Here is a 12,468-nt window from a genome sequence, read left to right as displayed (position 1 = left end):
GTTTTACTTCTAATTATGTGATCAAGTTTAGAAGAAGTGGCACGGAGAAGAATGTATATTCTGTTGATTTGGGGTAGAGAGTTCTGTAGGCATCTACTAGGCCCACTTGATCCAAAGCTGAGTTTGAGTCCTGAATATCCTTGTTAATTTTCTGTCTCGTTGATCTCTCTGATACTGACAGTGGGGTGTTAAAGTTTCCCACTTTTACTGTGTGGAAATCTAAGTCTCTTTGTAGGTGTCTAATAACTTGTTTTATGAATCTGGGTGCTCCTGCATTGGGTTCATGTATATTCAGAAGACTTAGTTCTTCTTGTTGAGTTGTTTCCTTTACCATTATGTAATGCCCTTTTTTGTCTTTTTGATCTTTGCTGCTTTAAAACCTGTTTTGTCAGAGGCTAGGATTGCAAGCCCTGCTTTTTTTTTTTTTCTTTCCATTTGTTTGGTAAATTTTCCTCCATTCCTTTATTTTGAGCCTGTGTGTGTCTTTTCAGGTTAGATGGGTTTCCTCAATACAGCACACCCACACTGATGGGTCTTGACAGCTTATCCAGTTTGCCAATGTGTATCTTTTATTTGGGGCATTTAGCCCATTTACATTTAAGGTTAGTATTGTCATATGTGAATTGAATCCTGTCATCATGATGCTATTTGGTTATTTTGCACACTAGTTCATGCAGTTTCTTCAGAGCTACATTAGTCTTTATATTTTGGTGTGGTTTTGCTGTGGCAGGTACTGCTTTTTCCTTTCCATATTTAGTGCTTTTTTTAGGAGCTCCTGCGAAGCAGGCCTGGTGGTAACGAAAGCCCTCGGCAGTTGCTTTTCTGAAAAATATTATTTCTCCTTTGCTTATGAAGCTTAGTTTGGCTGGATATGAAATTCTGTGTTGAAAATCCTTTTCTTGAAGAATATTGAATATTGGCCCCTAATCTCTTCTGGCATGTAGAGTTTCTGCAGAGAGGTCCACTGTTAGTCTGATGGGCTTCCCTTTGTAGGTGACCTGGCCTTTCTCTTTGGCTGACCTTAACAGTTAGTCCATCATTTTGACCTTGGAGAATCTGATGATTCTGTGTCTTGGGTTGATCTTCTCATGGAGTATCTTAATGGTGTTCTCTGTGTTTCCTGAATTTGCATGTTGGCCTCTGTCTTGCTAGGTTGGGGAAGTTCTCCTGGATAATAACCTGAAGTATGTTTTCCAACTTGTTTCCATTCTCCTTGTCTCTTCCTGGTACTCCAATCAGTTGTAGGTTTAGTCTTTTTATGAAGTCCCATGTTTCTTGGAGACTTCGTTCATTCCTTTTCATTCTTTTTTCTCTATTCTTGTCTGTATGTCTTATTTCAGTAAGGTGGTCTTCAAACTCTGATATCCTTTCTTCCACTTGGTTGATTCAGCTGTTGATACTTGTGTATGCTTCATGAAGTTCTCATGCTGTGTTTTTCAGCTCCCTCAGGTGGTTTACGTTCCTCTCTAAATTGGTTATTCTAGTTAGCAATTCCTCTAACCTTTTATCAAGGTTCTTAGCTTCTTTGCATTGGGTTAATACATGCTCCTGTAGTTCATCACAGTTTTTTATTACCCATCTTCTGAAGCCTACTTCTGTTGGTTCATCTATCTCATTCTCCGTCCAGTTCTGCACCCCTGATGGACAGATGTTGCAATCATTTGGAGGAAAAGAGGTGCTCTGGCCTTTTGGGTTTTCAGCAGTTTTCCATTGATTTTTTTCTCATCTTTGTGAGTTTGTCTAGTTTCGGTCTTTGAGGCTGCTGACCCTTGGATGGCGTTTTCATGTAGGCCTTTTTGTTGTTGATGATGCTGTTCTTGTCACTTTCTGCTTGTTTGTTTTTCTTTCAGTAGTCAGGTCCCTCTTCTGTAGGGCTGCTGCAGTTTGCTGGGGGTTCATTTCAGGCCTTATTCATCTGATTCACTCCTGTGCCTGGAGGTGTCACAACTCAAGGAGTCAGAAAAGGAGCACAGATGGGTGCCTGCTCCTTCTGGGACTTCTGACCTTGAGGGACACCAACCTGATGTCAGTGGGATCGCTCCTTTATAGGGTGTCTCACAACCCCTTTTGGAGTGTCTCACCCACTTGGAGGGCACTGGGAGCAGGATCTCTTTAATGAAGCACTTTGTCCTTTGATGGAGTGTGTTTCACTGGGGGAAACTCCCTCGTCTGGGCTGCCCAGATTCCTCAGAACTACCTGGAGGAGAGGCTAAGACTGCTGGTCCCCAGAGTTGCAGCCACCCTTCCCTCTAGGGGCTCAGGCCCAGGGAGATCCAAATTGGGACCCTGAGCCTTTGGCTGGAGTTATTGGAGATCCTACAAGGAACCTGCCCACTGAGGAAAGATGGGTCGGGTTAGACCTGAAAAGGCACTCTGGCCTCAGACCGCCACAGCCGATGTGTTGGGCTGTGGGGACAAGTGTTGGGACCGAGCCGTCCAGCCTTCCTGGCTCCAGCAGGGGAAAAGCACAGCGTGGAGCTACCGAAATGGGTGCAGCCCTTCCCCCTGCTTAGGGAGCTTAGTGTGTTCAGCAGTCGCCAGTCCCAGTGATGGTTGTTGCCCCTCCCACAAGGAGCTCAAAGGCTTAGACAGCAGACAGTGGCAGTTGATGCTGGTCACCCCAACTCCAGGGAGCTCGGTAAGCTTAAGCAGATTCCTGCTGAGTGGCTCTAAGAATCTGTGGGTTCCAGGGTTGGGACACTAGACCCCTGTGACGTGGATTCGCGAGTGGGATCCTCTGATCCGTGAGTTGCACAGTTCCTAGAAAAAACACAGTTTCTCTGGCTGGGTAGCAGGCTCACTCACTGCCTCCCTTGGCTGGGGGGAGGAGGTTCCTGTTCCCCGTGTGGCTCTCAGGTGAGTCTGGCACCACACTGCTCTTCCTTCTCTCCGTGGGTCATGCCAGCCTTCTAGTCAATTTGAATGAGAGAACCTGGATACCTTGGTTACCAGTGCACAAGCTTAGTATGTTTTTTTCCATGGGTGCCTCTGAGCAGCGCTGTTTCTAATTGGCCATCTTGGCCCCGCACCATTTTATTTTGATTTTAACTATTGCCAGGATAACATTCTGGACTTAAACAGTGTCTGAAAGGTGTACCCTCCTAGGGGGCTATGAAATGAGTCATATCAATTCTTGATGGCTTTAATATTGAGAGCCATTTGAGTTTTAGCCCTTGTGTTTAATCTGCATTTAATCTTGGGCATTTTTCCATTTTATTATATACTAAAAGACCAAAGTGAACTCATATAGAACTTAAAATGTAAGCTATCATAAAACGAGTAAATTAAAAATGTTGAAAGTGTCATTAAGCCCTTTTCTAATAATATTTATGAACATTAAATATGTCATAAATTGCCATGTGCACATGATGTATAATTTTCTTATAAATAGTTTCTTCTTTTTTCGTCTTTAGTCTCATGAACCTACTCTAATTAGGAGTGATATTGTGTTTAAGATTAGTACTTGGCTTTGGATATTTTAAGTTTTCAAATAAACAGGGTACTCCTAAAATTTTTAAAAATATATTAAAATTAGACTTGCATAATTATTAATTTATGATATTTAGGGATTAGGCTTTTAAACTACTACAAATGCTTCAAAACTGAAGATGTAGCAGAAGAAAATTGCATGTTAAATTTCATCTCTTGCTTCCTCATTCACGATAGTAACGTTGATGCTATCCCTCTGCTCCATTCCAGGTAATGTGAAATGCACAGGAATTCACATACTTGACACAGGCCCTAGGTAGGACACAGGATAAGGTCATGAATAAAGAAATAGCAATACGGACCCTAAATCAGTTTCTGCAAAACGAGTGCTGGTGTGTGTTCTTTTTATATGGTGTTAGTGCACCAGAAACATGTAATTTCTTTGGTCTGACTACACGTGAAAAGAGTAGAGGAATTTAATCTCAGCTGAAATCAGAAAGATGTTGCTAGCACCTCAGTTGTTGAATGAGCAGAAGATGCCCTGAGTAGAAAGTTATTTCCAAGCCTTCTATGTAGCCAAAGTAAAAAGGAAATTTGGCTATCATCCTATTTATTTGATTAGAATAAATTATTAAAGATAGGCTTACAGCCAAAACAAATTCATCTTGGCTGCCTACATTAACCAAGTTAACAAGATTATTATAAAGTCTGGCTTTAATTTGTGCTATATCAACACAAACTATTCATATACAATTAAAAAGTTTACTTAAAGCAAACTCAATTATAGGAACTCCTATTTAAAGATAGGAGAATATTTCCCTTCTTCTAACCCCACAAAAAAACTAACATAAAAATGAATAATAAGGAACAACACATCATTCTAAAATAAGATCCTGTAACAAAAGCAGTGATGAACACATGCAGTTGTTGGGAAGTCACTGGGACAGGGAGAGTTTTCTAAGCATTTACTATGAGTATGGTAATAATCCTGAAAGGTGTTTGAGCCTACTAAGAACAGAGAGCTAGGGCTGTGGATGTTCTGTTGGAGAGGAGGAGATGTTCCCCTTAGACAGATTTACTTCAGATCTAGGATTATGGATGTTCTAGTGGAGAGGAGGTGTTCCTATAGGAGACAGATCTACTTTAGACCCTCACAGTAATAGAGGGTAATGGAAGGCGAAACTGTGGAGGCAAGTTGTTTCTGAGTCTTCTTCATCCAGTCTTCCAGCCCAGAAAAACTCCTGGAGGTACAGGAGAGTGGAAGGATGAAGAAGAAGTGTGGACCACTAGCAAGCAATCTGTAACTAAAAGGGTCACACCACCAGCTGAAAGTTGAAAACTGATACTCGAGGGAAGAAGAGGGTTAGGGGAGGAGTTTGGTGACAGACTGTTTCAGGACTATCCCTTGTAGAAGTTTCAAACCAACCCATTTCCTTTGAGCCTTCCCCACTCTGCATTTGAGCAGGAAATGGCCGCACTGAGACATGAATAATAAAGAAAAAAACCTGCATATAAAAACTGAAAAAAAAAAAAAGAAAAAAAAAACATAAGCAAAAGGTGGGTAGGCACATGTTTCAAAGAATTACTACCCAAATGAATGCAAAGTTCTCTCTTATCTCAAGGAAATTAAAAACAATGATCTCTGTGGAGCATCAGTTAAAGGGAGGCCAGAGTGGAAGCCAAGAAGCCAGTTATAAAGTTCCTGCAGTAGTCCAGGCACTGTATGATGGAGGCTGAGACCGGGTAGTGACAGAGGAAAGATCTGAGATATTCTTGGAAAGTAAGCAGCTGTTGCTGATGAAATGATGTGAAATAAGTGAGAGGAATATGCCAAGTTTCTCTCTTAGGCTTCTGACTTTAACAGCTGAAACATGATGGTGACATTTATTGAGATAAGATCAAGATAGAACCATGCTTTGTTCTTGTTTTTACCAGTTTCAGGGTCCTGCAGATATCAAATTACCAGTATTTACTTGTTTTGATGATCATTTTAATATTTGAATTTTATGTCATACATGAGTAGATATTCAGCCTGTATCAAACCATATTAAATGATTGCCAGGACACCCCATATTTCTCAGATTCCAAATAGAAATAGACTTATTCTTCAGTTGCTGTCCTTAGACATTTGTTTTCATAGAAATAAAATATTATGTGTGAACATCTACAGAGTATAGATATAAGAATTTCTGTTTAATAGTGGAAATAATAGACACTGGACACTCCAAAAGTAGGGAGACTGAGAGATGAGGACTGAAAAATTACCTATTGAGTTTTCACTATTTGGATAATGGGTTCACCAGAAGCCCAAACCTTACCATTATACAATATATTCACGTAACAACCACGCACCTGTATCCTCTGAAACTATAAAAATCAAAAAGAAAAAAATTCAATGTATAAAAATTAAAATTAGAAATGGATATAATTTGGTAACACGAAAAGTTAAAAAACACATTATGAAATATAGTAGTAATTTCTATGTCCCCTGGTTCCTACACATATAAATTAAATAAACCATTTTTATATACCTATAATACTGTACATATTTTCCATATTTGGATGTGAACTAAAAATAATATATCATCTAATACTAATTTATGTAATAAAATAAATTTAATTTTTTAGAACAAGTTTACATGGAGAATTTGGAGAATAAATGAGGTTATAAACTAGAATTATTACTGCTTTGTTACATTATTTTTAATCTTAATAGACATGGACTGATGTTATTGCATAAGGTGTAAGTTTCAAAAGATATAATTGTATTCTATAAAACTGTTACATGTGATTTGGAGTAATTCAAAATTTAAAGAAATAAGTTTTTGCCTGAATCGAAGGAATGAACAAAGATACATCTGTACAATCTGGTCATTGAAGAATTCATCAGTCATTTGTAGTTGTTTGTGATAGGACTTTGCAGATGTAGAAATTCTTGCATTGTTTGAAGTCTTGAGGCTTGCTTTTCTCTATTTATAAAGAGCACATCTTAGTCCAAATTGGTTATTTCTATATGATTTTTTTTTAATTTCCTTTTTTATTTTAACTGCTAACTTTGTCTAACTAAAAGAAATTAGTTCTATATAACTGCAGAGTCTAGGAGACTTTAAAAATAAGGATTTCTTTCTCCTTCAAAAAAAAAAAATACTTTTTAGGCAGTTACAAAATAAATCCTATGATGTTTGGATTGTTTTTCTCTTTGAAAAATTACTGAATCTGCTACAGTCTATATGCAGTATACAATTTTACAAATAGTATTAAGGGATTTATAGACTTGACCTCATTTTTCAGCTTATACCATAGTATTTTTTTCTCTGATTTATCTGCCAGGAAAACGAGTTTCTAGAGCTGTTTTATACCACACTGTAATGTGAGAGTTTAAATATAAACATTTAAAACTAAACATTAAATATTAAATATAAGCATTTGAAAATAATGACGTTTGCGGCCAGGTATGGTGGCTCACGCCTGTAATCTCAGCACTTCGGGAGGTCGACATGGCTGGATCAGCTGAGGTCAGGAGTTCGAGACCAGCCTGACCAACATGGTGAAACCCTTCAACATGGTGAAGCCATCTTGTTGTAGAGACTAAAAACATAGCATTAGACAGGTGAGGTGGCTCATTCCTGTAATCCCAGCTACTTGGGAGGCTGAGGCAGGGGAATTGCTTGAACCCAGGAGGTAGAGGTTACAGTGAACCAAGATCATGCCATTGTACTCCAGACTGGGCAACAAGAGTGAAACTCTGTCTTAAAATAATAATAACAATGAAGTTTAAAATGTGCTGAATTAGAATGTTCAGTATATAGACTTCTTGCTATATATTTTATTCTAGCTGATTTTTGTTTGCATCATAAGAAGACACTGAAATCTACTTTAATTCAGTACAAAAATACTTTGGACTGTTGTAATTAGTTTAATAGATACAGCTAATAGGAGGAAGAAATGAGGATGCAGGCTTTTTTTTGTCGGTTTGAATTCACTAATTTACACACTGAGATATATAAAACTTTTGAGCTTACCAAATATAATAGGGCAGATTGATATGTACTGACACAAAGATGTGTTCCTCAATTATTTTATAATGAAGAAAAACAAGATGCAGAAAAACACATAGAGTATGATTTCATTCTTGTTAAATAGACCACCATTCTGAATATGTGTGAATAAAAGTCTAAAAAAACTAGACTGAAAATTTATATCAATAGTTATTTCTTTAATTTTCTGTTTTCTGTATCTTTAATGTTTGTTGCAATGAGAGTTTTTTTTTGTAATTAAGTACATAGCATTAATAAATCTATTATGTAAACTTGTAAGTTTGAATGGATTATAACAAATTTGTCTAAACTTACATATTTATTTTTAGATCCAGTGTTTATTATAAAAATTGACTGATTTTTTACGTATATTTCCAAAAGCCAGTTTTTGTAGTAATTGATTATCTTTATTGTTTGTTTTGTATTTTATTATCATTATTTTCTTGATTCCATTTACTTTGGGTTTAATTTGCTCTTCTTTTTATAATGTCTTTATGTGGAAACTTAGATCACTGATTTAAGAAGTTTTTCTTTTTGTACTTGAAGCATTATAATGCTATACGTTTACCTCTAAGCACCACTTTAACTGTATCCTACAAATTATGATATGGTGTAACTTCATTTTAAGTTAATTGAAAATATGTTCTAATTTTCTGTGTGATTTCTTCTTTAACCTCTGCTTTATTTTAAAGTATATTGTTTAAATTTCAGATATTTGACGTTGTTCCACATGTTTTCCTTTATTACTTTCTAGTTTAACTCTGTTGTCTTTAGAGAACGTACATTGGATTATTTTAACTTTCTTTTATATTTAATGAACCATTTACATGGCCTCAGCATGTAGTCCTTCTTGGTAAACATTCTGTGTGCACTTGATAAAAATGTGCGTTCTGCTTAAGTGGGGTGGAGTAGTCTATAAATGTCAATTAGGACAAGTTGGTTGAAAGTATGGATCAAGTCTAACATATCTCTGATGATTTTCAGTCTACTTACTCTTTTAGTTAATAAGAGAAGAATGTGGAAATTTCCACATACTTGCAGGTTATCTGTTTCTCTTTTCTCTCTGTGCTGAAATTACCCTTGCTCCAGGTGTTTAATGCTTTATAATCTTGCATACACAGTAAACATTATTGTGTCTTCTTGATAAATTGACCCTTTGTCATTATGCAATATCCATTTTTATCCACAAACAACATTACTTGTTCTGATGAATGCTACTTAGAGTATTAACATACCCTTTCTAGATTTTTTTGGATTGTGTTCTCAGTATATCTTTTTCATCACTTTACTTTTTCAGATGTCAAAGTAGTTTTCTTGTAGGCAACTTAAAATTGGATCTTGCTTTTAAAAAAATCTGACAATCAGACTTTTTAATGAGATTTTTTTCTGCTATGGGCATCTCATATAATTATCAGTTTTATTGTGTTTAAATCTGTTATTTTACTATTTTTTGTGTCTGTCTCACCTATTTGTGACTCTTTTTCTCTTTGCTTGACTCTTAGATTAATAGTGTATATTCTTGTATTGCAGTTTATCTCCACAATTGGATTATTAGCTATATTTCTGTTTATTTTTCAGTGTTTATACATATTTAACTTACTACAGTGTATTTTCAAATAATATAATGCCACTTCACTTATTATGTAATAACTTTACAATGGTTTCATTTACCTCTTTGATTTTTCATGCTATTGTTATTATACTTTTTACTTCTGTGTGTTATAACATCCAAAATACATTATTGTTGTCGTTGCTTTGAAAAATTAATTCTGTTTGGATTAATTAAAAAATTTAAAAATGTATTTTATATTCATCAACATACTATTTCTACCGTTTTTCATTTTTTTGTGTGTAGATTAGAATTTTAATCTCACTATTATTTTTCCTGAAGAACTTCCTTTTACATTTAAAGTCTGAAAATTCTTAATTAAGCCTTCATGAATTTTATTATGTCAGTGTTTCTACATCGATAAAATTAATAGGCAATTTAAAGGATAGGATGATGATTTCAATCTCTAAAACTGAAATTTTAAATTTAGAGTAAGGACAGCAATTCCAATATACCAGTATTTAAGGAATATAAATAGACAGCTTTAGCATGAGGAAACAAAAAAAGCTAATAATCAGGAGCTAGTAATTAGAGAAATGAAAATTAAAGTAATAATTAATATTCCTTTACAATTATTATGCCAAAGAAAATTAGGATATTGGATAGTAATATCATGTACTTGGCAGGAAAGAAGAAATACAGGAATCTTCATAAACAGTAGAGATGTGTAGACTGCCAGTGGCATGAAGACTCCTGCAGGCATTCTGAAGAACCACTGGACACTATTTATTCATATTAGTTACATGTATACCCTATGATCTACTAATTGTGTTCTGGGTCTACAGCAAAGTGATAAAGAGTCTCTTTGAGTCCTCAAGGTCCATAGTCATTCAACTTCACAAAGAAATGTACTGGAGACATTCACTGAACCATTCACTGAGGTATTGAGAAGTTAGAGATAAACCAAGTGTCCATGATTAGGAGAGGAAACATATTAAGAAGTTCTGCAGCCAACTGAAGCTACAGATTGTCCACGTAACAGTATGGATGGATCTTAAAAAAAAAAATTCTAAAATGAATAATAAAAGTTAAACTAAGATATATAACATGATACCATTTACATAAATTAAAACAGATGCATACAAAGGGGTTTCCCTTCTCTGAACCCACTCTCCTGAGAACAACTGAGTTTCTTCTATACAGTAAAAATATATAGAGAGATATTCTTAAAATCAATGTTCAAAATGTTTTCTTCTTGCAGATGTTGATGAATGCCAGGCTATCCCAGGGATATGCCAAGGAGGAAACTGTATCAATACAGTGGGCTCTTTTGAATGCAGATGCCCTGCTGGTCACAAGCAGAGTGAAACTACTCAGAAATGTGAAGGTGAGTCTCTCTACTTTGGGAAACATGCCTAATTGTTGACTTTGAATACAAGAAAAACATGACTTCATTTGACATTCTGAAGACTATTGGTCACAATTAAAACTCTTTATCTACTATAAAAGCATAGGTTTAACCCTAGAATAGTTTTGCATTTGTTTGTGTATTGTAACCTTAATGGTTTTAATCTGAAAAGAGTCAATGAGCATTTGTATCTAGTTTGTTATCTCAGTTGTGGTGCAGTGAGAATGGGAGTAATCCAGTCATTTGATTCACTTATATAAAGTTATGTCAAAAACTAAAATTGAGATAGAGATAAGAAGTCCAAGTGAAATGTAGAATCATGTGTAAATGATGTGTTAGTAGCTGCCACCATGTCATATATTATAAAATAAAATATTCTATTTGCTATACTGAATATTGTTTGACCACCAGATTTTTTAAAATGGATTATTGATTCAGGAAGGGTTTGGAAATTACCACTGCAAATATCCTAATAAAGAATAGCTTGCTCAAATAAAGATATCAGAAAACCTAATACTTTTCTGCAATATTAAATATGGATTATAATATTGAAATGTAAGTTCCATTAGCAATCCTCAAATAGAGTAAATTTATTTGTTATATATATGTCTGTGATCAAGACCTATATCACTATTACAAAATTCAAGTGGTTTCTAAGTACATGTAGCTTCAATGATCATGGATATTTAGAATAATTTTGATGACTAGTAATTTTGATATGTTTATCTTTTCAGTAGTGTTGCTTAAATAAATTTTTTTAATCTAAGGCAATTTTCTAAAGGCAATAGAGTATAACTGTTCTCGTTTTTTGTGACATAAGCATTATTGTCAACTCAAATTAAGTCTTTTGCCCTTTCTCTTCCCAAAAGTAGTTTGAGTTATTTTTTGTTGATTGGTTGTAAACAGCTGTGTTCCTCTTTGTAAAAAAGAAAATGGGAAGAGGCAAAATCTAAAGTTTAATTATAGAAGATAAACAGTAATATGAACTGTATTATTTGATAGGAGGTAGAATGTGGGTACCTAATGCCATTGCTTCAATGCCAGAAATCATAACATTATAAATCCTTGGGACATGTATTAGCTTATGTTTTTTCATTTGCCCTGGCTCAGGTATACTTAGCTCCAAATTAATTTTTATATATATTTTACATAATTACAAATTAATTTCATCCTCCAAGAAGAAAGTTTAAAAAAATGTAGTTGATTACTTTAAGGACCCAATAAATTCTCCATGAAATTGTTTACAAGAATGCCCAAGGATCTTATGCTACTTGAATCCACTGTTGATAGTCAAAGTCAGCCTGTAGTGGAAAAGTGTAAGTAACACTTGGACTATGTGAAAAAATATCTGAATTATCTGAAGAAGCACAAACGTTAGACCAAAAACTCAGGGAGCTGCAGAAATTCTAGGTTATGCTGCTTTTTCCTGGCCACTTTTTGTATTTTTCCTCCTGGCTTTTTTTTTAACTGGATTGTGTTGCTTAAACTTTTGTCACTCCCTTTCACTTTTTATTAATATCTAAACTAGATGTACTTGGGAACAAAGTTTGATTATAGATGAGAAGGCACAGCCACTGACTGATTATAGTAGTTGTGACATTTCCAGTGCACAACAAACAATGTATTTCTTTTTAGCTAAAAATGGAATGTGGCTTTTCTACATTACATTTCATCAAAGCAACATACAGACCCAAGCCAGAAATGGGAGAAAGACAGTGCAAGTCTTTATTCACCACTTGCCTGTGTTCTTTAGGAAAGAGGAATATTGATCGCATGTAGGCACCACCCAAAGCCCTGAATCCAGTCCTGCCTTTTTTTACTTCCTGCCCAGGCAGCCAAATCCATTTAACCATTGCCCAGAAATAATTATGTGATTTAGCATTTGGGATTGGTGGGGAATAGCAGAATTGGAAGAAGTAGTGATTAGAATTTGAAATATAAAGGTTTTATGAAGGCTTTACTTGTGTATAAGTCATATTTATTTAAATATGTCTTAAAAGTGGCTGTCTTCAATTTCTCTGGGTAATATTGTTTCTTTATATAAA

General features: G+C 35.3%; 1 protein-coding gene across 1 annotated transcript in view; it reads left to right on the top strand.

The window, feature by feature from the left end:
- FBN2 (fibrillin 2) overlaps positions 1–12,468 on the top strand; it is a 263,918-nt gene that overhangs the window by 80,336 nt on the left and 171,114 nt on the right. The window contains exon 7 of the mRNA XM_021664917.2: positions 10,277–10,402. Within this exon, the coding sequence (XP_021520592.2) occupies positions 10,277–10,402 (126 nt within the window). The remainder of the gene's footprint in view (positions 1–10,276; positions 10,403–12,468) is intronic.

This window comes from Aotus nancymaae, unplaced genomic scaffold (assembly GCF_030222135.1).
Source record: "Aotus nancymaae isolate 86718 unplaced genomic scaffold, 86718_ANA_hifiasm-v0.15.2.pri h1tg000064l_1, whole genome shotgun sequence".
Classification (NCBI taxonomy): Eukaryota; Metazoa; Chordata; class Mammalia; order Primates; family Aotidae; genus Aotus; species Aotus nancymaae.
This window is presented reverse-complemented; position numbering and strand designations above follow the sequence as displayed.